Here is a 27,073-nt window from a genome sequence, read left to right as displayed (position 1 = left end):
TTTCAAGCATGAAAAGTAAAACTTGAAATGAGAAATTCTTATTCATCAACCTTGAATTTCCCTGCGTAACAGCCCGCAACGATTGATACGAAAACGAGGTCAGCGTAAGGCGACATTGCAGAAGATGCGCGATACGTGGGCTTGCATGGTGTCCATCGTCCATTATCCTCACCTTATATGTTATGAATGTGACCGGCATCTGCCTCCTTGGAAATATCGGTGTCGATCAACTCTACTCGATATTTATCTGACTGCGTCCAATGACGTATCACACATACAGCTATTCCAACTCGTTCGTATTATTGGAATGATTTACAAGGAGCACGTGACAAGTGTGGCGCGAACGTTAGACAAAATATAAAATCTGTCAATCTAAATTTTTCTAAATTCTAAACAATCTTATGTACGTATATTTGTTTGTACATTGTAACGTCATATGCTCGTGTTTCTGTGACTCGTGTTCGCAGACAGACATTTATGTGAGTGCGCGGTCACACGAAGCACGATATTTCAGTGGTTCGCCCAATCCCTACTGATAAGAGCTCATATTTGGTGGCAACGCTGAAAACCTTTCCAGAACTACAATACACGCCTGTTGTAATGGAAGTACTAGTTTCGCAGCCATCTGTAGTTTGATTAAAAATAACTGACTAGTATGCGAGATATATTTTCAAATTATCCCCACTCAGTAGGTCACTGTCACATTTTAGTGATTTTACATCGGCAGAAATAGAGGCTTTATCAGCGAAAGTGTGTTATATCGGCGATATTGGTATGTTTCTTTATAGATGCATCAGTTATCTGGAATCTGGATAGAAGACATAGGAAAACACAGACAATGCTATTTGTCACGGTAAAGTAACGAGGATTCATTTGCACATTCGATTCAATGTGGTCATTATTCGTAGCAACATGCGATATCTACAAGTTTATCATCTCAGTCAATTGACCAGAAGATATATAAAATCAATTCCTTCAGGCATGGTAATTTCCATCTGCCGCGTCACGCCTGTAGAACAGATCTAGGCTGATCAAGATCTATCTCCGTCATATTCGAGTCATTGTTTTAGCAAGTAGAAGGATTTCCCTTTGGCAGTGAAGCTATGATTGTCCCAATCCATTGCTCATATTTCACAACGTCGGTATAAACTCCTGGGTGATTCGTCAAACCGCAACTGTCCGATCCAAATGATGTAACCCCAGCTAGATACCAGGAACACGACGAACATCTCTGGCACATCAAGGGTCCGCCGCTATCGCCCTATAACGACAAAATAGTCTACTGGGATAAACGCATAATATGGAAATTCGCATGAGGGAGAGTATGGTGGGTGGAATAGAAACTAATAATCCAAATTATGCTTCTCGTGTGAAGGAGTATTGCAATATTGAGGATGTATCATTTTACTGCTACGAGCGATTATGGCTTTATAGGAAAGTCATCGACTATACGTAATGATGGTAAGATGGATGGATTTTACTAAATGACTGGTATATTGGTTGGTTTTAGAGCAGATTCACACTTTCCGTGCTTGCAGTCACGAAAACACCGCGCTGGATATAAAAAAATATAACCGATGACGCAGAAGAATGCAAGGCCAGCGGCAATGGCTATCGACGATTCTGTGAAAGCAACAACATTCCACCGAGTCACTGTTTGCCATGGTAAGATACTTGACTATAATAAAAGTCATTCTCTGTGCACATTGTACAATGTAAAACTGCTTAAGACATGTTCTAAACGTGGCGAGATAGCCTATAGTGCAGTGCAGTGCAGTGCACCTTTTTTCCTCCAGCGCCCCCTTTCAAAAACTGTCGTGCTTCAGCGCCGCCACCTCATATTGTAAGGACTGTAAGAAAGACAATGGGTAAGAGGGGGAGGGGGCGTAACAGCAGTTCGTCAGCCCCCCTAAAAACGATTTCTTGGGCATCCGTATCGTGATAAACCAAACTGATGAGGGCTTCGCCGCCAAGAACCCCGTCGCGTGATTTCGATGGTCAGCAAAGTTTATGTGACCTGATAACCCTAGGAGCCAAAATTTTCTATAATGCATGAATGAAATAATCTGTAATTGCATATATATATATGTCACTATAAACCTTTTATCCTCTCGGCCAACGTAATCAGATTTACCAGTAGCGCTGAGTCAGCTTTTGTATTGAAAAATGAAGGCCACGTAATTAATAATAATTGAACATATACGGGCGTACCCGTTGGTACAATTAAATCGGTAAATGTTATTCTGTTACCTCTTGTCCGCTATATAGTCAAACGATATTGAAACGCATAAACGTAGGGTTACCACACGTCCTCTTTTTTTACTTTTTTGAAAGCGTCCTCGGTGGACGCCCTTTTGTCCTATTTTTTTGAGATTTTGTCCTTGTTTTTGAGAATTTTGGTCATATTTATAGCAAAATCCGACTGAGATGCCGTAAATCAGCACCGAAGTGATGCTCCGGAGCTGAGCGGAAAGTTGACCTTACTTTTGTTTTGTTTTTAGTCAACCAAAAATTTATCATTTCTTGAGAATTCTCCTCCGGTTTTGCAAGTCTGAAAATTCTGAAAAAGTGTCCTCTTTAACCCTAATAAACGTATTAAACTAAAGTAAGCACACGATTCAAAATTGGTATTTCTTCACTGGCAAATAATTTTCTCTGATGGATGTTATTTGTCCTGTGGGGTGCAGATTGCGACGTCATGATAATTCGGGACGAGCGATTTAAGCACCTATGGAAAATTAGAATTATATACAATACATCTAAGTTTACGCTCACTCAACATAAGGGCAATCCTCTTCGGCTAAGGTTTTCTCGCTGACGATCTTTTTGACACACTTCTCGGAGTCCCATATTCACCGGAACTTCATATGTCTTTGTGCATCGTGGCGTGATAGTGGCCGACGCCGAAATGCATATTTCTATTTTCTATAATTATACGTATTCTTCCGTGGAGGAGTCGTCAAAACATGTTGTTTAATTTCAATTCACCGAAATAATTGAGGGCACCCTTCGAGCTAACCGATTGGGGGGTTTGAGTTGCAGCAGTTTCGGTCTTGGTTAGAGGTCAAAGTTCAGTCGGTCTTTTTGGGACTATGGTATTGGAAATATTTCGCGCTTTAATCGCGCTCGAGGACCATTCGACTATAATAAACCATATAATAATTGTGTGTGGTATATTCAGGGTCAAGTCAAGGTTGTTATAACAACAATCGAGTACGATCTCATACCCTATGGTTCGAAACCTCCCGAATTTACATCGGCGATTGGCAATACGGGTAAATTAATGGTATTGGATTTTGTCTTAGTGCTTTGTGTAATTATATATAAGTCAACTGAGAATGGGATGCATATATCTGCTCCCATTGAATTTAGTACTGCACCCAGTAATTAATTTTAACAGGAATGTCTTTCAAACAAAGCAACTCATATTATATAAGGTTCATGTGAGGTTGTGAACCACAACACAAGATAGTACCATTCTTTATGATACGATTAAGAAATATTATGACGATTTAATTTTGCAGCTCTCAAATACAAGTATATTTAGTTATTCATTTCGTGCACAAAGCTTCAAAACTTATTTTGTGTACAAGGGACTCTCACTCTCAATCAAAAGTGATATACAGTGCCTCCTTCGATTTTCACACGCTGTGCGCTGCGGGATAGAATACCTAATTCGAAACATTTTGTTGAAAATAACCCTAGCAAGCGTGACGGCAGTGTTTTAAATAATGGGAAATTGGCGATCTAAAAGTACGCGTGATTCGTTTAGTATGAATTATATTAACCCACTATATTTATAAAAACATATGTAGCAAACATCGCCGCGTAGCGCGACCAAAAATTTCGGGATTTGATATGTTTTGTGGAATGTTAATTTGTTCAGAATGCTCATTAAGGATATGTCATACTACCACATCATCTACTGCGAAGCCATTTTCTTCAGCGCCCCCCATATCGCCCCCTGAGCGTTTCCGCCCCCTTAGAAATCGCAGGCGCGCCTTGGGGGGCGCTGGAGGCAAGGTTAAGAACCACTGGCCTAGTGGTATAATCCACAGCTGCAACACCAATCGGCCGCGGGTTCAAGACCGACCGAGGTCGACTCCAGAATTCCAGAATTGGAGGTTTATCCATAGGCTCCTCCTCGCCACGTGATCCGCAAAAGCGGTGTCTTATAAAAAGCCTAGAAGTGGGCCGTGCTACAAGTCGGTAAATAGCTAATCAAAAATAAAATCGGCCTGGTGTAAAATGACCAATGTAGTCGGAACACCATGTATATCAAAACAAACAAACAAACATGTTTTAAACAAAGTGTTTTAAACAACCATTTGTTTTAAATGCTACCCTAATTGCAAAATTGCTTGAGCCTGCACATTTTATCAGCCACAAGAATTTTGGGCTAAAGATGGAACGAATTATTATGTAATAGTAGCTAGCAATACTAGCATGCAAGGAAGGAAGTATAGGAGAGAGCAGGCAGTTTATTTTCGTGCGCACTTTGTATTAGGCTTGTAATAAAAAACTAATAGTCATTTGTATTATTGTTAGGTTTATGGCGTATCGCTGTGCTCATTCGCACCATTAATTCATTATCTTCCCACACCACTATATTTGAGTTTTGTTCTTGTGATGGCGAATGGCTTATGTCAACTTACCGCGCAAGTGTCGACACCACCCGATAATCTACCAGCACATAGCATCGCGTAGTTCATGCCACGTCCGTAGATAGTGGCGCCAAAAGCTGTCCGGCAAATTTCCAAGTCCAAGATATTCAGGGGGACTTCTTGTAACTTCGTACTCAGCAGATTACTTTTCGAACTTACTGTATGAAAAGGTAGGGCATGCATCAGGTCACAGGCGCAACATAGATATCAAAAAGCTATCGATAGTTACTCCTGCCCCATCCGACGGCAAAGCATTTCTTGTCCGAACGAGTGTTTTCGCCACCGGGCAGACAAATTGGACGTACGTATTCAGTCTGGGTCAAAGGTGCATCAAGCTTGGAAACATAAATTAATACTTAAGCTGCATTACCGAAGACGATTGGATCATATACTTGCAACAGAGCTAGATCATGCGCCGGCATCTCAAAATGAGGGTATGTGACGACCCTAACGACTCCTCTCCTTTGGATATTATTGGAGGCAACTCCTAGCTCCGTAAGGCCTGCTGAAATATTGATGCTATTCTTCTCGTGAAATAACCTACGGAAAAATGACAGGCAATAGCTATGCGGAGATCTTCAAGAGTGCCGCATTTGTAGCCTACTTTACGCAATGTGCTGCTGTAATTGCCCATTCCAGTGTGACCAAGGTAGCTCCACATACGGCTTCGTTGTTATGAGAATTTTTCATGTACATGAAAACCTAACCAATTAGAAATATATCAATATCAGCATTATATAATGAGTGCATCGAAGTCACCATCCAAGGCCATTGCTGTGCGGCAGCCCCCGTTCCGCCGAGTATTCGCTTTACTTTCGATGAGCTTCCACATGTGTCGGGATGCGACTCCGAACAGCATGAAGAATTGTCGTCATAACGATGTATTTGATTCGTAGCGCAAACGGCTGAAGCGAAACAAGGAATAAAACAACTGACTTAAATGACGCAATTATAATTTATTGGCAAGGAAAATGAAATCAGAGTATAGTAAAGCTTTTAGCACATTTCTAATGCCACAAATGACTAACCGACTGGGCATGGTTGTGTTTCACATTCCCGATAGTAAGTTGGGCAGTCTGCGTAAACTTTTCCGCAAAAGTTCGTACGTTTCTGCATCCCGCCCCCGCAAGTTCGTGAACAGCTTGTCCATTTCCCCCACACATCAACTGTATAAATCAGCAGTTCTTGACATTTACTATCCCGCGGAACACTTACGCTAATCTGCAAGCCTTCGCGGAACCCCAAATTTTCGATAAGTCATAGGAACAAATATCTACCGCAATACACATCTAATACATTACTATAGATTGCTGGTGTGCAAAAGAAAATGTCACGGTGGTTTTGTCCGTATCAATGGTTGGTCACGCTCGAGTCACCCCATCTGATGTGAGAAGAAGTTGGACCACGAGTCATTTTTTCCGAAAGCCGTGATACCGTAAACAGGGCTTCTCGTAGCTCTTGATTCGTACTCTTATCGTAATTTCCAGCGTAATTTCTAACTTTCATGTCCCGTGGGACAGCGCAATCAACTTAACTGACTGAATATAGTCCAGACGCAATAAGTCTCCCGTTGTGTGTATTCGTAGAATGGCAATCAAACAACCCGCACTATATCATATCGTTAAAAATTACGCTGGCAATACTCTAAATAAGAAATTAAGTTGATAAGTCAGAATCGAAAGCTACGAGCAGCCCTGTTTACCGTACCACGGCTTTCGGAAAGAATGACTCGTGGTTCCACTTTTTCTCAAATCCGATGAGGTCACTCGAGCGTGACCAACCATTGACACGGACAAAACCACCGTGACAGAAACTGTGCAGTGCATCAACAATGTGTTAAAAGAACTAACCCATTAAAACATGATTTCCACTAAAATGGAAACATTATAATGACTTGCAAATCTGCTGCTCCCTTTCGGACAGCGATTCAGAAATGCGAGGCTGCGCCTTGGAAAGTGTCATCGTATTGTTCGGTCGAAACGCAGCCGCGATACCAATTGCTGGAGTACAAATAAGATTATAATATTGGAGATCTATAATTGGCATTTCAGAACGGCTGCGCGCCGAATCCCCACCTTCCCTATGCGTATACGCCATTGCACACGACGTACCACCACAACAACAGTTCCCAACTCACAATTCGACTTCTGCACAGTAGATACGTCCTGAAACTACAGCCTTCACAATTCGGCTACTTATTGCCTGCAACCAATAATGGCGTGTCATCCCAAATCATATGTATAAGTTTTGTGCGTTTTGACCTCCTGCGGAGCCCCTGAGATGAGTTCGTGGAACACCGGTGAAGAACCACCGGTGTAGATTAAAACCATCGTGCTATAAGGCTCAATCCCACAGGAATGTATGCGGAATAGGCCGCATACAATCGCACGTAGGCACCAGGGAAAATAGATTTACATAATTGAAGAACTGATCCTACTTTTGCATATCATTTGGTTGCATTTTCGCACTTCTTCTTGGCATTGCAAAGTCGCCTGATTACATTGTCTTGATCGATAGCTTAAACCGCCACCGCATGTTACGGTGCAAGTGCTCCACGATGACCACTCTAAAAATAACATATACTGACAACGGTCGCTTATGATCTATTTTAGGCGAATGCTGTATACATACTCGTTGAACAAATGCAGTCCACACATACTCCGCAGGTCTTTGGACAGTACAGCTTCATTAGGCGACCAGTCTCGCAGGATGAGAGAAATCTGCCACAGTCGATCCTCACGTCGGAACACGGTGAAGCAAGCCTGTTACGGTATAAATTGAATTTAGTCGTAGTCTTACAATTTACGAAGTCGCGTTTCAATTGACAATGTAAGATATTACAGGGATGGTGCGAGCCCCTATATTCTTGAAAGGTTCTGCGTGAACGCGAACCTGAACCTATGACGTCATTTGACGTCATATTGCTAATTCCAACCCTAAATTTCCGTAAAGTAATATAATAATGTACATGATAACTAGCGACGACTCTGGCCATATTATGCCACGATGCTGAAGCACATGCTATTAAACGTCACCTAATTTATCAACTGGAACAATCAAACGCTATAATAATTCCACGAAATCAATATCTTATTCAGTCGCCCAACAATTTTGACGAGGACTCGGCTAGAGCGGACGGATGTATTCTTAAGAGTGAAATACCGGTTTCTATACTTGCGCCACATATTATCGCAAAAACAAGTTATACTGTAGTCAACATCCCAATGGGACGGATTTGGTTTTAATGATACAATAAGGATATCAAATGAAGATAGATCCCGTACGCCTGATAAACTTTTAGATTAGACGTTGATGCACTATAAATATCAATTTTGTTGATGTAAATAATTGATTGGTTGACAAGCACAATTCGCTGACTTCCTGCCGTTTTCCGTTCTTGCTATTGTGTGGTTGCGGATAAAGCTCATAACAGAGAGTCACTAATGTTACAAAACGGAATGCTGAATATTCCGACCAAACTTTCGAGCAAATAATAATTTTTGAAATTAGCAAGGTGCATGCTCGTTTAGTGCTGAATTTCTTTTCATGCTGTCTGTGCCATGCGTAGAATGGCCCGAAGTTGAAATGTAAAGAATTTCAACCAAAGACGTTATAACGACTTTACAAATTGTAATACATGAAAAAGATTCACAGTGTAGAACCTACGAAGGTTCGTTTGTAACAGAGAACCTCCTTATTTCAGAGATTTACGCACAGAACGCGAACGTGAATTTCACGTTCACACCATCCCTATAAGAGACGTCGCGCCGTGCCACGCTATCCCGCAGCTAAATATTGATATTTCAGATATGGATACCTCTGAACAGCATTATTTACCGACGGTAAAATCTGTACACAAACACAGGACTGGCGGATTATAGCGATGGTATGATTTTATACACAATCAGATAGCAATTATGAATTGATGTTATGAGGGACAACATCCTAAACACAACTGGAATGTCGATGTCTAAACTTTGAACTTACGGGCATTGAGGCACTACGCAATTCTGCTGATCGACAGTTGTACCTTGACAACCGGTGCCATACAGACACTTGCGCACCCTAGTTTTCGTGGAGTTTCCGCATGTCGCTGAGCAAATGCTCCAGATCGTCCAATCCGAAAATTCTGAAAGATACCATCGCACATGTCACAACGGTGTCACATACGACATTGACGATATCACTAACGCGGACAGTATGCTCCTTTGCACGCCTGCTGCTGTGTTGCATTCCCCGCACAATTGTCTCCATTAAGACATGGCCTGGTGCGCATCTGAAATCCGTCGCCACAAAAGACAGTACACGAGCCCCAACTGCTCCAGTCTCCGTAATCTGCGTTCACGTGATGTATATTTGTCGTTAAACGTTGCAAACATAATGGTGTGAGGTTAGAAGATTACACGCGCATGTTGGAGTGTTACATGGCTGAAAGTCTTCCCAGTTTCCCGCACAGACTGCTCCGGCTGTATCGCAAACTCTGGTTCTTGCTTTTGTACCCGCTCCGCAGGTAACACTGCAGGATCCCCAAGCTCCCCAGGATAAAAAGGCTGATTATATAAGTATCAGCGCCGTTAGAGTAAAAAAACAGAGGCTTGATTGACGACAACATAAAGCGATGTATAAGTGTAGACCTGAATATATGAGTGAAGGTGGTCAAGTAGTCAGCGTTCGTACTCAAGCAGAAGCAGACGTGACGCTACAAATTTCTACTCAATTTCAAGTAGAAGTTGCAATGATACGTCAAACTACTGCAAGTGGAAAATGAATACTCAAGTAAGTAGTTTCAAAAATAAGAATCAGTCGAGGGTCGAATAGTTTTTAGCAATTAATCGGTGGTGACTATTTTCGAAAAAATTGCTGGGCGTATCTTTGCGACCAACGCAAAATTACTAATAACAATGCAAATAGCTGCAATTTTCCAAACTATTTTCAGTTACCGTGATGCTGGGGCTATTTCGAATAGTTTTGAGGATAATTTTACTCATAAAACGATGTAAACATATCCATAGACGATTTCTACTATGTAAAAGTGTATAAATTAAAGTTTAGACTAAACAATTGTAAAGCAGAAGGGGAAGCAGGGTTAAACATAACCAGGCAAAAAGTAGAAGTCATTCGTTACTTATGACCTCTCCATATGTACTTATTATGTAAATTCATAACGCATGAGTTCATGGTTACAATGCTAAGTTCTTGGTATAGCAATTGGTGCATGCGCGGACATGATTAAATCATATTGAGTCTAAAAACTTGCCTGGGCACTTTCCCGAAAAGGTGCAATTTTTCGTTTCGCGATATCCCCCCGAAGCTTCACCCGGGCATCCCGGGCCGTTTATACAAAGTCTTGTCCGTTCCCTCTCCCCCGTTCCACAAGTCACTCCGCAGCTGCCCCACGATCCCCATGTCGACCATTCTGTGACTGAATGCGTACGTACAACCGCTGATACGTTTTGGCAATCACGATAAATAACTTACTCTTTACACAATTCGTTGGACTCTGGCATGATTGGGATTGCTTTGAATCACCCACACATTTGGAACCGCTCTGACATACGCGTGATCTGCTGCGTCTTCCTGTGCCGCATGTTGCGTCACAGGCGCTCCATAATCCCCAGTTTGAAAACTCTTCAGAAAATAGACCAAATACACACGCAATGAGTTTAGTATTTTTATTTGCATTCGAACACGGGGTTTGGGCACAGGTGATCAAAGTAGTCATTGTCGGTATACTCTGCCACAATAGGTAGAATGAAGTGTTGTGGATTCAATTTATATAAATTTGAAGACATGCCAGGACTACTGAAGTCGATATTATAAAACGAAATGTCAAAAAAGGGTCTCAAGTAAGTAAGTAAGTCGAAGAAGTAAATTGGGAGGATGACACTCAGGCGTATTTCTGTGTAACCTCGGTGACGGTTGTTAAACGTTTACAAGATGCATGTTCGCGACTAACGCAAAATGACTATAATAGTGTTGGGAATAGGTGCGATTTCCGAAGTTATAATCTGCTCAATTACCGTGAAACAGGGTGTGCATATCTCCTACAAAATTCATGAAAGGGAATTTATCCAGATGCTATACTTTCTGCACATGGAGAAAGCTGAAACGTAAACAGTAAGTAGTCTGGCTTTAAAACCATACACGAAGAAGGGGTAATAGAATAAAAATAAAAAGAACCTTATCATTTAGTAAGTAGTGAACATTGACACAACCCACTTGAGTACTCCGAAAACGTACTTGCGGTGACCCCCCGCGGATTTCGGCAATTGTTAGTCGACCTGACTTACTCGGACATTCGTTTAGAGAGCACGTGGACTGCTCCATCATCCGCCCGGTACAGCCTAACGATGGCTCCACACATATGCGGGTCTTTGATTTTGAACCACCGCCGCACGTTACACCGCATGCGCTCCAAGCCGTCCACTCCGAAAATCCTGCAACTTATTGACTTTAATGAAGAGATACAACCTCCACATATAGTTGGTATAAACGCAAACCGCATAATCCACAGGTTCTGCGGCAATTTACAGCCATCCAATGCTCATATATTCCCAGAATACAGTACAATCTCTCCTTATACGCAGAGCAGTCAGAATTTAGATCTTGGCAAATAGCGTTGCTCCTCGAGGGTAACGGCGGTAGTATCTCTGCAATGTATCACATGCGATGATTGATCGCAAATGGAATAGCATACACAATCAACCTGAATGATTATCGATTGCCGTGTCTCCGCATTTCTTATAATTTTCTCCGCATTCCTTTTTCTGGACAGGAGCCCCGATACAGTTGACGCGATGAACACTAAGGCACTTCCGTCTTCTAACTCTCATAGCGTCGCTACATGTGCTTGAGCACTGACTCCACGGACCCCACGTCCACCACTCTGAGCTTGCACTCGTTTCGGCAACTAATGTATATTAATTAGAATATATACCCTTACTCATTATAATTAATATAGAGCGCAGTCGAGAAGAATCCATATACTCATCTCCAAGAGAATGGCAACGTGCAACGTTGTTGCAATTCTCATATATCTGCGTAGATGGATCACCAAGAGCTTATCTTAAAATAGACAGTAGCCATGCGAATATCACGTTCTCTTACCACGCAACGAACATAAATCGCATGTCTTTGAACACGCAATTGCCATCCACTTCGGAAATCGGTTGCAAAATCCCCTGCGGTGATAGTGGGAACATTTCGAAGAAGCTAGGGCGTCTTTGCAGTGACTATTCGGCCCTGAATAAATCATAATGTCACTACGCAAGTGCACATGATGCGCAGCAAGTGATGGAAAGAATTATTAACCAGTGTCACGTATAATGGTTGGAAGTAGGGCAGCTCGAATTTAATAATTATGTTAAACAATTATAGGCTGCGCGTTTTCTTTTTTTAATGTTTCATAAGATTCGGTCATGGCCAAGTAGCGGACCACGGGGAAATTTTCAAGTAGGCCACGGAGCTTTTTGGAAGATTATGAAGTTGGTGAAGATTTTAATTGGATTCGTCTTATTATTCTTTCAAACATACATCCATGCTCCCATAATAAACTCAACTTCAAGTATATTTCGACTGATTCTTCGGAGCGAACATCAGTAAAATGGACGAGTCAAATTCCAAATACCAAGATAATTTTGTCGCTCTGATATATTATCATAATCAGTAAATAGGCTTGTGTATGGTAGCGTTACCATATGTCATCTTTTAAGCAGATTTGTCCTCTTTATTTCAATAAATTTAAAGTGTCCTCGGAGTACACCTAAATGTCCTTTTTTATGGGAACTTGTCCTCTTTTTTTTCGAAAAAGACTTAAAATGCAATCAAAAACTGGGCTCCGATGCAGCGAGCGCCAGAGTTGACAAGACAATCAACGACAAATACGGCGCGATGGGTATTTCTGGAGCAGAGTTGGGAAAGATTACCTTTTTTAGTCATCACCTCTGAAATGGAGTAAAAGAATTCGGGATTCGAGTCAGAAATATGACCACTTTTTTTAGTCAACGTAGCACTATTGGTCGAAATGTTTTGAAAAGTATCCTCTTTCCGGATCTCAAAATATGGTAACTCTATATAGCAGTGGTTCTCAACCTGGGGGCGCGCCCCCTTGGGGGTGGGGGGTGGGGGTGGGGGACGTGAAAGCATCTGAAGGGGGCGCGAAGAAGTGGTCAACTGAAAAAAACTTTCGCGCTTCACGCAATTTACCATCAATTCACGCGTGTTTCTCTATATATAGACCGAATTTCGCTTTTTGAATTCTCTCATCAACAGTTATAACCAGAGGTGGTCAAAGTAGTCAAGAAAGCTACTCAAGTAGAAGTAGAAGTAGCGACGAAAAAGAAGTACTTCCTCCATAAGCCACCCAAAACTACTTGAAGTAGAAGTAGAATTGACTGACTTTAAATCTACTCAAGTAAGTAAGTAGTTTTGAAAGCAGTCTGAATTCCTTCGCATGGACTGTCAAAAGCTGCGAATTGAGCTGTGCGGAAGGTGCAGAGAGCTTGATTCGTATTGATGTATCCCAGGAGGCATCAAATGTCCACAGAATAAGCATTATTTCGCATCATGGGATGCAAATCATGGTATTGATATGAAAATGCGATACTAACCCTTTGTTTACTAGAAGACGCCGTTTTAGAGAATATCATGGCATGGCGCCCTACCTCATATTATAAGGCCCCAAGTTCAGGCGAAGAGCAATACGGAGAAGTTGTATCGGATACGGTTTCAACACTTTGCTCGAATAGTATATACGTTAATAACAAATATTGTGGATCGCATTTAGTGTAGCTTTATTTTCAAAAAATAGAGGCATTACTACACGTGTGTTTATGCTTCAACATCTATGTTCTGCCGACAAAAGAACTGAAAGCAATCAAAACTCAAAGTATGATACTCCGAGTATCATACTCGGGATTACAAGTGAAATACCAATACCACTTGTAAGTAGCGGAAAAAATATTTCATATCTTTTGTCCATAAAGCTTCGAAGGTGATCTGCTAAAACAGGTGTCACGTTCCAAAAAGCCGGATTTTCCCGATTAGCAGAACACATGGGCCGCTAGATAACGATAGGTTAAGTAATTGCTAGATTTTGAAATGGTAGTTTCAAACATTATGGTGAGCCATTTTTTATGTGATGAAATATTTGATATGGGCGACAATGCGGTATGAGCTGAACCATAAACAATCCGGTACCTAAATTAAGTTCACTGATACTTTCGTGAAAGCATATTTGTCACTCCATAACTACTGTGCGCGAAGCGCAACAAAATTTTGGCTTTACTTAACTTTTCTGAATATTAAATGTTGGTACTCCGTAAAAACAGCCCCGAAATTCCTCAGGCTATCTTTCGTATTGGGGGATAAAACTGCTTCTACTTGACAAACTGAAAATAGCGAAAAATAAGTAAGTAAGTCACAAAATAATACGAAGTAGAAGTAGAAGTAAAGAAAATCAGATCTACTTGAGTAAGAACCAGAAGTATAGGCAAACTACTTGAGTACTTCCAAAAAGTAGAAGTACTTCGTTACTGATCACCTCTGGTTATAACCTTCCATCCCATCAAACAATCTGTTGGGGTTTTTAGCATCTCGGTTGGATTTTGTGATATGACGACAAGGGGCGCGCGACATTTTTCACTATCATAGAGGGGGGAGCGTCTAAAAAAAGGTTGAGGACCACTGTTATATAGTGTATGGCAGCGGTTAAAAGAAACAGAGGTAAATTAGGAATCATCTTCGATACACTCAACATATTGAGCCATGTATTCCCCGTGAATCCATGCGCTTTGCGGACTGTGATTAGGGTATGTATGCGGTACAAATTACAATTAGGCCTAAATACAAACTGATATAGGCGCGGATCCGATCATAATAATCCAGGGGCCGGCAACCGTTTGTGTGCAGTGTGCCAAAATGTCAAAAAATGTCAATTTTTTACCAGCTTGCGTGCCAAACATTTAATTTATCAATATTTCAAGCAAGGAATACCACCAACCATTTTTCTGCAGCTGGCAACATCATCCGTCACGCCAGTGATTCTTGATTGGTCGCTAAGGGAATAAATTTTGGTCGCTATCGCACCCGACCTATCGCTTACATGTACGTGATATTTACATAATTTATTTTCAGTGGCGCAATGGGGCAATGATCGATCTGTGGTTGATTTGGTCGTTTCCAAGTCCACAGTGTTCGGTACCATATCCAATAAGTGACAGGCCAATCAGTATTGTTACGATGATAAGGTCTGATAATGATGAAAAATGTGCCCACACCTGTATTATTCAAGTCGGTTTGGCGTTACATTAAGGTTGGTGTGACACTATGTTTGTCTGCCAAGGTCGCGGTAAAGCGGTAAAGATTGTCGTTGCTCCAGATATGATGGAATCGCTTGCACACCAAACGAAACTATAAGAATATATCCTTCCGAGAGACGAACACGATTCCAAATTCGCAATTCGACACGTGACTCATTATTTTCCTCGGCAGATCTCAGTAGATACGTGCGGCTCAAGCTGCGGGCGTTGGACTATTACGCGTTAGTCATTTCGGCGCCTTGACCGTGGACATACCAATGTCGAACGTTTTGGCCAGCATGCGGCGGTTATATTGTTTCAAGGTTTTATTGCCGCCAATCATTTTGGCAACGCATACACCGCATGTGAGTCGCATGGTTGCATGTTGTCCGAAACTTTATGTCTAGGCCATGTCTTCTATAACGTGAAAATGATCAGCGCCGGAATGCCGGTTCATAAGTTGCGCTCCCGTAGGCTGCACAGTAGGGCTCTTCGAAAATAACTTTTTTTCTGAATTTCAGCCATTCACTGATTAAGTTGTCAGGTTACCCCAAAAACACGCTGCACACCAAATTTGATTCAATTCTAACAAGTACAAGACTCCGCAAATCCAACTAATATTTTTAATTTATTAGGAAAAATAAATAATTGGAACTGCGGAGTCTTATACTTGTTAGAATTGAACCAAATTTGGTGTACAGCGTTTTTTAGGGTAACCTGACAATTTAATCAGTGAATGTCTGGAATCGAGAAAAAAGAAGTTATTTTTGAACAGCCCTACTGCACATTGAATAACAGTCCTAGACTAAAGCATCCAAACGGTTCCATACGATATTCGGTTAACGTTCTTTCATAACTGCTATTACGGCTGACTCTTTTCTGTACAATATAAATAGTTTTTAAAAACATTTTCTATATACATATATATTTATCTATTGGGGGTTCCCACATTATGATCAAGACAGCAGGTACCAAGAAATCGCGCGAAGCGCGGAAAAAATTTCAAGATAAGTAAAATTTGCCATAAAAGACTCAATTTTATGTTGATTTACAAAATAATTTTGGATCGCCTACGAGCTTTGTACATTTTGAAAACTTCTGTTTCACATTTTGCAAAAACATGGTCTCAATATGTCGTTTGCGTGAAATCATTTGGCGTGCCTTGAAAAATCATCTCGCGTGTCACGAATGGCACGCGTGCCGGGGTTTGCCGACCCCTGTAATAATCGTTAGTAGGCTCGGTAACGTTCGGCTATATGCTTTTCAAAAATTGTCTCAGTAGTTATAGACATGCCGGAGCTGTTTTGCATGCGATGTCGCTGCCTCAACACGAGGTAGCATATAATTCATATACATGCATCAGAATGCTACCTACGTCCATCGCAAATAAATTTCTGTACAGTATAATGACTGACCTACAGTATTGTCTTCAATGGTAATGACATCAGAAAAGCTGATAATAATAATTTCTGTGTTCCTATGCAGGCATTATTTACATCGTGGTCGCATGAGAGTACGTACATTATGACCTTTCAGTACCCCTTGCTGTTTTGCCGTCATAATGAGTGGCACTATATACTCGACTCGAAACCGAATCACTCAGGTATACTAGATTTTCTCAGCCCTAATCTTAATATTTATCTGCATTCTGATCTTCTCAAACTTAAACCCGCAAATTCTGAATGTGCAGTAATTGCGTCCGTCGTAGTTGAGTCTGTTCATTGGGCTGTAGCATTTTTTTCGACACTTGCGCAAATATCCGATCTTTATAAATATGTAGTCGACAGGTCTGTTCTATGTTCAGTAGACAGGATTTCATGTTTTTCAAATTTATAACCTGCGCTAACCAGAGTTAATTTCGCACGGAGTGGTCATGAGAAATAAGTGAGCATTTAAAATAACATGTCTCTTGTTCTATACTTGTTTTTGAGGCGGAGAGTATTGAAATATATATTTGTCTGATATTCTACTGTAAAAAAGTCTGTTTATCGGTCATTTTATATGTCACAAAGATATCTTTATTTCCGTATTTTGACAATGAAGCAATGTTCCACTTTGGTATTGAGTTAATAGAAATAAAAGCATATGGTGACATTGTGCCCACGGAAAACACATACTTGAAATTTGTTTGTTAGAACAAACAGGCATATCCCGACAGTGAAGTTGAAAATCCTATATTATACACTCACGCAATCTAGAAATCCTGTATACTGTAATATTTGCTGACAAAAATATACAAGAACATGCACTCTCCTTCGATAAGATGTGTAGAAATATATTACGCAGCCACATGGTGTCGAATATATCACTTACTTTGACATGTAGCTTTTTTCACTTGCATTAGAAAAAGCATTGTTACATAAATTATCACGATGCTTTTAAATAACTGAAAATCCGTTACTGTGCTGGCCTTTGAAGCTGACATTTCGAGCATCCAGTCGCCAGCTTCTCTCTTCGACTCCCGCTAATTCAAGGCCGTGTCTGTAATATGCGTAAATCATGCTTCGTTCATCGCAATAGATCTAGGCTTGATGAAATTGGAGTGCAATGTGATGTCACCGCCGGCGGCGAAAAGCCCCATTATCCAGTCGGAAGCTGTCTCGTTAACGTGATTTGGTCAAATTGGTCATCAGTAGCAAAGACGCATATCATTATGGATTATTAGCCACTTCAAGCTGATGGTGATGGAGTTTAGAAAGTCGACACAGTAAATTGGAAGCGATACTTTTGCTGGAATAAATATATAGATCCCACTCACGCTATTACTACGAATATATGCCTGCCTGGTTTTCGTAGGCAGAAGCGGGTATAGTTCATCCCAATGCTGTGCAGGTTGCGCGAAATGAATGACATAGAATGAGTTCTAACTTTCGCGCCAATATTTTCAATGATCGTATTTTCATAAAACAAACTATGTGACTTCTGGACATTATTTGTGAATTTTTGATGGAATCGTAACAAAGGCGGGATGTAATCTTTTCTGGGAATATTGATTAATGATTTCGCCTTATAGACGTGGATATACCTCTTGCAATTTTGTAGGCTGTCACGAGCGATTGGCTAAGAAAATGCGTGATGTTTATTCCCAATCTACTACAAACTATATTTAATCAGAAATTATCTGATCTCATGTTTTTACTTGAAGTCGTTTTGACATAACTTGAAAATCACTACCCCACTTGTCTAAAATGTATAGTTCGACCACCTCGTGACAAAATCATCGTATTAGCAAAGCCTATGACATTGCTACAATAGCTTCTTGAGTGTATGAAGCGCTTCAGCGCATACCATAGACGTCACAGCATCGAACGTTTTCAATATATAAAGTCCACTGTGCTATTTTCTGTGCTCTGATTTGAGCACTGTGATGGTTTTGGTGCCCGTATAGTTAGATTTACGTGGGCTCACGCAATTGCCAACCTCCAATTTGCATCACTGCGAAATCTGTCGAAAATTGCTAAGGTTGCAGCAGAATTCAGGGGTCGAACACTGAAAACGGGTCACGGGCCACTTTTCAAATTTTGTAGAGGCCGCGGGCCGCATGAATTCAATATCGAGATTAATATTATTATTTGTAGTAGTAGTATTGTAAAAGTAGCACTTAAGCTTATCTCTCAGAAGTAGGGCGATTTTGTTGAAATTGTACCGTTAGGTCGAAAAATGTCGAAATTGTTTACAAAGTCTAAATATTTTGCATCCTGCAGTTCGTTTGTATCGTAGATTTTGCACTGTCGCAGAACGTATCATTTGACATTTTGGAGCTTGTAGCATGGTTGTAGCCAAGTCACAAGGCTCCAAGGCTCCAAGTCACAAGTCAATCTCACTTTTACAGTTTTGACTCGAGTCAAGTCGAGTCATTTTCAATTCACCATCGAGTCAAGTCCGAGTCCAAGTCAGCGAGCAGAGGGCCGAGTCCGAGTCATGGTATTATGACTAGGGCTGGGCAAAATCGAGTACCTGAGTGATTCGATTCTGAATCACGTAAAATGCTTCGAGTCGAGTCGAGTAATCGAGTATCACTCATTATAGTCATAGCAGAATATTGTTTGTCAAAGTTCAAATATGTACCTTTTGAGCGACCACAAAGAATACAATGCCTGTTATCCATCATATTAAGCATAATTTGTTATTTTTGTCGACCATACCGATTTCATTGCACTTGGTGACAATATTGTGGGACGATCATGACTTCGGAAATGTGCTATTTCCAGTAACGTTCGTAGCTTTGTACTTCATGTTTCGTATGCTACGATACGGCCAATCAAGGTCTCAAGTCATCAACAGTGAAATTATCATAAACTCGTTGATCGTTGATAAACTCCTCGTTGATAAATCAACTTTCAGTGGTGATGAGCGTATAATTTCGGTACTCGAAAAAATCGTCTTTTAATACTCGACTCGAATCATTAAAATTAATACTCGATTCAGATTCGAGTACTCAAATCATTGTGCCCAGCCCTAATTATGACTCGAGTCCGAGTCCAAGTCATTGTGTTGACTTCGCAGTTTCCAGTTAAAGTCTTGTTAAACCCGCATTTTATAACTCACTGTTTGGTGATATCGAATGGTCCGCATTTATATTATTCTAATTTTCTCACTTTCAGCAGTTTCTGGTCGCATTTTTAAGTACCAGTACCAATAGACGCAATCCCAATTGTGTGGTGACTTTACTATTCTTCGAAAGTACAATGAAATGTCGGTCTTGGCCATCTGAGTCTCAAGTCAATTGACTTGGTTCGAGCCATGCACAATGACTCGAGTCCAAGTCAAGTCAATACACAGATTGACTCGAGTCGAGTCATTTCCGTATTTTGAGAAAATGACTCGAGTCAAGTTGAGTCATCAGAAAATCGTGACTCGAGTCCGACTCGAGTCATTACAACCCTGGCTCGTAGCCCACTTTATAGGCCTACCGTTGTAGGAGGCCCATTGTCTGCTCATTGTGAATCATAAACATTAAAGAGCTTCTTGGAGGTACAGAACTTCAATATACAATTAAATAGTATATTCATATTGAAATGAAGCCGAATATTTTCGGCTGACACTCGTCAGGGGTAATCGTCAGCAACTAGTAGAGAATTGGAAAGAACATTGTATATGAACAATCGTATCACAAAATATGACGTCACCAGCATGAAATTTCGAATGAGAGAACGTTCAATGTACTATTTTTAGGTGATACACGAACTCCTTTTGTTGACAGAGTTTTGGTTTGATTCCAAGGCACACAAATGGAATTGTGAACGACCTCGACCTACGATTCGAAATTTTTCGTCTGAAGCTGCGCACATTGTCATGGCGCTTCCGTGTCGTCCATGTTCCTGGCAAACTCATTCCTGCATCTGATGCGTTCTCCAGGCACCCTGCTTCCTCATCTCACGTGGATGACATGCCATTGGATCACTGCGACAGTATCGTGGCTTCTCATGAGGACACCAATCTGATTGAAATCAGCATCGCGGCCGCCTCCCGAGCATCATTGAATGCCATTGAAGTTGTCTCCTGGAACGATGTAAAGCGCAGTACGGCATACGATCCTGTTCTCAGTGAGTTAAAAAATCACATCATATCAGGATTCCCAGACAAATCGGACAAACTGCCTTTTCAACTACAATCATATTGGCGGTACCGCGACGACCTTTCGATCGTAGACGATGTTGTCATGTATAATGACCGGATTGTCGTTCCCCCGCCGCTGCGAGGGGCTATCTGTGAAATCTTACACTCGGCACACCAAGGGACTGCTGCCATGTCACAGAGGGCGCAGGCCACAGTATTTTGGCCTGGGATGACTGAGTGTATAGCACGTACACGAGCACGTTGTGACAACTGCAGTAAAATGGCACCGAGTCAAGCATACATGCCTCCGGCCGAGCCATTCATACCGACCTACCCTTTCCAAGCTGTTGCCGCTGATTATTGCAGGCCACCACTATTTAGTCGTTGTTGACCGCTTCAGCAACTGGCCAGAGATATTCCATGTGAAGCACGGTGGGCAAACGTCTGGAGCCCTCGGACTCCAAGATGCATTACGAAGTTACTTCGGCACGTTTGGTGTGGCCGAAGAACTTAGCAGTGACGGGGGACCCGAGTTTGCTGCGCACAGCACTCGGGAATTTTTTCAAAAATGGGGGGTGCGCCACAGGCTGTCGTCAGCCTACCACTCCAGGTCAAATGGCCGCGCGGAGGCTGCGGTGAAATCGATGAAACGACTCCTTCTCGGCAACATTTCGCAGGATTTTCGAATCGTAGGTCGAGGTCGTTCACAATTCCATTTGTGTGCCTTGGAATCAACTTTTATCAAAATACACCAACCAAAACTCTGTCAACAAAAGGAGTTCGTGTATCACCTAAAAACAGTACATTGAACGTTCTCTCATTCGAAATTTCATGCTGGTGACGTCATATTTTGTGATACGATTGTTGATATACAATGTTCTTTCCAATTCTCTACTAGTTGCTGACGATTATCCCTGACGAGTGTCAGCCGAAAATATTCGGGTTCATTTCAATATGAATATACTATTTAATTGTATAAACATTCAAATGAAACAAATAGGTTAACATGGTGTTATGCTCAACGTACCGTAATATCCTAACTGAAGCAAGACTGCGTGGGCATTGTATGGTTCTTATATCAAGAAGCGCATGATGAAAAATTGTGATGTAGACACAATTGTCAGAATGAAGCAACACGGTGTGTCACCAGCAATGTGCGCACAACTTCAGTGTTGTCAGCCAAAAACAGCTGCTGTTGAACGTTCTTTCTCCATATTTTGCAAGCTAGTAGGACAGACACTTTCTACCCGAGAATGTAGGAAAGCATCTTTCGTTGTACTACAACAAATTTCAATTATTTTCTACCATAACACGTGATGTAACTACAGGAATTCTTCATAGGGCCAGACTTCGTTCAAATAAAGTTTTTTTCATGCAAAAATTTGTCAGTTTTTGAGTCACAGAAGTTTTTTCAGCCCAAACTACTTCGTTAGGACAGACAGTTCCAACCAGAAATGAAGATAAGTAGTACAATTCTAACATTATGTGGGAAACACCTAATTTGCATACGTTAGGTCAAAATTTGGTCAAAATTGAGTTTTCCAGGTAAAAAATGTATAATTTTGAATTTTAGGTCAAAATCTAGGTCCAAAAAAATCGCCCTGGTGATGTAACTACTGAAATTCTTCATAGCGCCATATTTCGATAAAATATAGTTTTTCATGCAAAAATTTGTCGTTTTTGAGTTCCAACCAGAAATGAAGATAAGTAGTACAATTTTAACATTATGTTGGAAAACACCTAATTTGCATACGTCAAGTCAAATTTTTGATTTTTAGGTCAAAATCTTTCGTTTTTTAGGCAAAAAATCGCCCTCCCAATAAGGGTCTGGGCTACACGGTCTGTGATTACCTACTGGCAAAAGTTACTTTACCGTATAAGTTATCGCAGGCCGCGTGAATTCAATATCGAGGTAAAATAAGCCACACAGTTTAACAACGAAGCTTTAATGTCATACGACGCTATGCTCTCTAATATGGGGGACGGACATAGTTACCACAAAACAAATAATATTTTATTAAATAAATACAAATACAACAAAATATCATGATCATCACCTATCTTAAAGTATGAACCGAGCACGATACATGGCAACTGAGCGACTCAAGCATCGATATTGGGGTGAGCTAGACAGGGTACTTGCTAGAAAAATATATCTCCTCGTAATGCTTGATCTTGTGGCGAAACCTAAAATCGTTTCCTCAGCGTCTTGATTCTGGCATAGGGTATGGGATATTGCATCCGCCAAGGCAATATGTCCAATCGCCCATAAATATCAGCGAATTCCCCATTTTTGGAATTCTATTCCCATCGCCGAAGCCGTATCAGCTAGTGAGGAATAGCGTTGTTGTGCACAGGAGAATAGCTTATTTTGAACAATATCAATATTTTAAAATGAAATCAATTTCATACTTTCAAAAAGCTTTACTGTGCGTTCTTCCGAAATCTCAAAAAGGTCGCGGGCCGCAAAATACGACCTCGCGGGCCGCATGCTGGTGACTCACATAGTAGATCGACTTTATTTGGTACGCCTTATGAATGGCTGAGACTGGATTTAAGTTATTTTTCAAGTTTAGTGATTAAACACGTTACTTTCGAGTAAAATCTCATCTGCCTATAGCTTCATGTTGGCAATTCGTACAGCGTAAAGCCTAATTCTCCGTTGCCATAGAATATAGGTTTCGTGAGTGGCTGAATTGAAAGTGTTTCTTGCTCTCCAATATGGGTAGTCAGATGAACAAACAATTTCGCGTGGCTATGCTATCTCCTGTTTGTGCAGCTCACATAACCATTGCGCGTCGACTGTCAAATCTGTCATGGCACTATAATCGCTGTTGAAGGATCAGGCATGAATAACGCGTATTCAATTATATAATTCAATAAGAAAATAAGACCAGATAGAAACACTGAAAATATATAAATATATAAAATACGTGACAATAATTCGAGTGATTTATGAATATCTTACTAGTGTGAATACTTTTTACATAACTAAACTTATCGCCATGAAAGCAATTACAGCACTTAACATAAAACATGCCTATGCGGTCTAGCCGTGACATCTGTATTGGGACTAACGACGGAAAACTGTTTATGAATATCCCGACCTCTTGAGCATTGAACAAATAAATACATGGCAACGAAGAAGTGACAATATACGAATACACATGCCGCGTGCTTTTCTTATCCGAATTGCTCTGGCAATGTTTGTCCATATTTGCAATCAAGCAATTGCTGAATATTTGTCTTAGGTCTACTCTATTGACATCGCCGTTCAATTAACTGTAAGGTTTCGATATATTAGAGCTTTTCGTACACCATACAGTGCATTTTGCAATCATGGATAGCATTATGGCAAGGCAATACCCGCCAATTACCAGTGTTAACATGGAAAATCCGAATGGTACGAATTTCTCGATTTCCGAGCCAAACAATGGATAAATAAAAGTTCCCATGCCAAAAACGAAATTCCAAATCCCCGATAACGTGCTGTGAAGAGAGAAGTTCGTTTTATCGGCAATGTTTTTGCTGAACACTAAATTTAACAATTCAGTGAAACAACCAATCAATGTAAACCCACCGAAGATACCAAAAAACGAGGATCCCACATATACCCACTGTTTACTTTGATTAGCTGAAAACATGAACGTAGAGGCTGGAAAGCCAACCAGCCCTAGCACTATTATTGTTCGCCGAATGCTGATTCCAAGGCCAGATACAAACCCAATGATGACGGACGTGAAGCAGTAGCTTAGGCCACATACGAATAAAACCGTCCCTACTTCGACTACAGTAAACGATTTCGATTGCAAGAAGATTGTTACGGTGACATCAAATATCCCGTATCCCCCGTAGATAGCTAACGCCAAGCCCAACACCAGGATACAACCAGAATCTCCGACGCAATCCATCGCATTTATGGAATCGCTGTCTGCGTGACCTTCTTTGATGTTCTTCTTGATGGTAATAAGTGCGATCGGAACCATTAAAAGTAATGCGGTTCCCGACGCCACGAAAGGAAAAAGTATTCCATCTGTAATGCTGTATAGTACACTTCCAAGCATCGGCCCCGTAAGGTAACCAACGCCGACTGCAGATTCCGTGATTCCGAATATTTTGCCGATATGATCCGTGAATTCTTGGCATATCAGAGTGAGAGACGCCACTGCGTACGCCCCGTGCCCGATTCCCTGTATAGCACGGATAACGATTCCGGCCGCAACGAAGACATGGATGTTGCTGACATAGCTCAGTAATCCGAATAACGAATGACATATGCCGAATGACGTGATTCCGAGAATTAACAGTGTTTTGCTGCCAATAAGCGCCTGGTACTTTCCGAAAATCACGCTACTGCAAGCCATCATGAAGATAGTCACTTGGACAATAGCGGTTGATGCAATAACATGTCCTCCCCTTTCGGTGATCAGCCTTGCCAGAAAGGGCGTGGGCAGACTAGCGCAGACGCAAGTGGTCAACTGACCCAGTATAACGAAAAGGAGAAGGCATTTCTGCCTAGCGTTCGTGTCCTTCCAGAATGAGCTTTCTCGTTGCGGTTCAATGCTGTCGACCTTCTTTTCGCCGGTCATGTTTTCTAGGATATCCAAGTCACCCGAGACACCGATGAGAGGGGTGATTTCTGACGTTTTTGCGTATTCTGCCATTGGTAGCAAGATTACCGCAAGATCATACAGAAATGTTTTCAATCTGACAAAATCAATATGCATTATGTTACGTAGGTTATACTTAGCCAATAGGCTAGGAATATGCCTATATAGCCTACATAGGCTAAAACACAGCCGAACCTGCGGTCTTCTGTGAAGTTTACAACAGAAGATACTGCAGGGGTGTCAAACATACGGCTTGCAGGTCGCATCCGGCCCGCCAGATGACTTCATCGGGACCGCGAAAAAATTCTTAGTGGATTCAAAATGCATGTGTTATCCGGCACATTTCTCAAATTTTGAATCATTTAGAAAGAGATACTTCCTTCAAGACAGCAGTTGTCGAGTATGTTCATTGATCAGTTCATAGGTCACCTTATCACCACCAGAAAGACGTGTTTAGAGTTCCAAAGTCGCCATTACCAGCAAGTCGCTGACATTGACACCAAATTCCGAGAAGGCAAAAAATTTCATATAATGAGTTCAGAGTTTTACGGAAAATTGACACAAAACTAGTTATTCACATGCGACAACGCCATTGCGAAACCCGTGTATACAGGTTACATGGAGTATAATTACAATAGTCATGCGTAAATATATAATTCCAATATCTGTGATCGCACTGCTGCATTAGCTCTGACTTGAAACGCCAAGTGAAACTCGAATCGCGATATAATAATAATGAGATACATTCCAACGTCCGCGTTTACAATTAAATATTTTATATTCCCCTCAACGCATACGCAGCGTTGACGCCAGGTAGAGCTCGTACACGACTAAACAAAGGGAGCATAGAAATTTGCCAACTTATATCTTGGTTAGAGCCACTATTATTCGTAAAGGAAAGGAAGTAATTTATTTTTGTCCTTGATGTTTTTGCAGCATATACACCAACTCATGATATGCATGCGCACGAACTGTGCATATGCATACCATGCGTGCATGATGTGCTTATGCCGCTGGACATTGGACAAGGAAGGTACAGATAGAGCCATGTACGGCTTTCTAAGTCTCCCCCTTCATGCTATCCCAAAAATGCATGAGCGCCAAGTAGGGAAGTCACGGATACCAGTGTTACTAATCCGGTCTTCGGTCTGACCAGGTCAGGGATCGAGCCCACGACCCACCGATCAAGAGGCCGGACGCTTCACCACTACGCTATCTTGTATATGGGATTATATAAGTATTTAGCCGCTCAATAATCGTACTATTGTCAATTGCATTGTTTGCGAATAAAGGTGCAGCTAGAACAGAACTCCTAGTAACCGTAATATAATGTAATATAGTAGAATGTATGTGTAGGCTTGACAACATAGTATTGAAATAAAAACAAGGGTATTATTTTGGAATCATTTACTGGTGCGGCCCACGAGTGATCTGAATATTTGAATCTGGCCCGCGACGTCAGCTGAGTTTGACATCCCTGTGCTACTGGATAGCAAACGCCCCATGAAAAACATTTACCTCCATATATTGCGGCAGGGTCGTTAGTTAAATAGCAGCTGACACGGTCAGCACAAGTAGTTTTCAGAAAGGCATGGGTTCGGCTAAACTTACTTTGGTTTGCGTCTAGGCACGAGTGAGCCTGCAACGCCCATTCCATGATCTGCTGCAATCGTAAGGGGACAGAGTGTGAAATGTCATTCGTCAATATGGATTTTTCTCCTGTCTCAAGAAGCTGATTCCAACTGCAGTACAACTGCAGTACAACCGTAGCACTTCATGCCGAGGGTCATCATGCACGGCCACTCGTACAGTCGGGCATGGATTGAATCAAGCTTAGGATCAGCTCGAATGCCGCTGGTAGCTGCTATTTATTCCCGGCTCGAAAATCTGCAAAATCGTTTTGCGTTACTTTGTCAACTCCTGGAGAACATATCCGACTATC

The 27,073-nt window shown here is 41.3% G+C and overlaps 3 protein-coding genes and 1 long non-coding RNA gene across 4 annotated transcripts in view; all 4 read right to left on the bottom strand.

Annotated features, from left to right (window-relative positions):
- The window catches only part of LOC145446194 (uncharacterized), a 239,069-nt gene that overhangs the window by 128,237 nt on the left and 83,759 nt on the right, over positions 1–27,073 (bottom strand). The gene's annotated exons all lie outside the window — the stretch shown is intronic.
- Positions 424–9,827, bottom strand: LOC145446617 (uncharacterized). The gene is made up of 13 exons (XM_080324963.1): positions 9,797–9,827; positions 9,068–9,214; positions 8,856–8,999; positions 8,652–8,793; positions 7,296–7,426; positions 7,102–7,230; positions 5,693–5,830; positions 5,424–5,569; positions 5,269–5,366; positions 5,057–5,204; positions 4,894–4,999; positions 4,656–4,822; positions 424–1,261 (listed from the first exon to the last, which is right to left on the bottom strand). The coding sequence occupies exons 1-13, from the start codon at positions 9,825–9,827 to the stop codon at positions 1,067–1,069; spliced, it is 1,722 nt and encodes a 573-aa protein (XP_080181089.1). The 3' UTR covers positions 424–1,066.
- On the bottom strand, positions 9,480–17,433 carry LOC145446189 (adhesion G protein-coupled receptor B1-like). The gene is made up of 7 exons (XM_080324430.1): positions 17,276–17,433; positions 11,772–11,906; positions 11,371–11,574; positions 11,165–11,314; positions 10,955–11,101; positions 10,143–10,292; positions 9,480–10,086 (listed from the first exon to the last, which is right to left on the bottom strand). The coding sequence occupies exons 1-7, from the start codon at positions 17,394–17,396 to the stop codon at positions 9,899–9,901; spliced, it is 1,095 nt and encodes a 364-aa protein (XP_080180556.1). The 5' UTR covers positions 17,397–17,433; the 3' UTR covers positions 9,480–9,898.
- LOC145446181 (MFS-type transporter SLC18B1-like) lies at positions 23,375–27,033 on the bottom strand. The gene is made up of 2 exons (XM_080324421.1): positions 26,743–27,033; positions 23,375–25,228 (listed from the first exon to the last, which is right to left on the bottom strand). Exons 1-2 carry the CDS (start codon positions 26,781–26,783, stop codon positions 23,800–23,802), a joined length of 1,470 nt encoding a protein of 489 aa, XP_080180547.1. The 5' UTR covers positions 26,784–27,033; the 3' UTR covers positions 23,375–23,799.

The sequence above is a fragment of the Botryllus schlosseri genome, chromosome 9 (genome assembly GCF_051294905.1).
Source record: "Botryllus schlosseri isolate E-star chromosome 9, Bs_hap1, whole genome shotgun sequence".
Classification (NCBI taxonomy): Eukaryota; Metazoa; Chordata; class Ascidiacea; order Stolidobranchia; family Styelidae; genus Botryllus; species Botryllus schlosseri.
The sequence above is the reverse complement of the archived record's forward strand: the minus strand, read 5'-3'. Positions and strand labels throughout refer to the sequence as shown.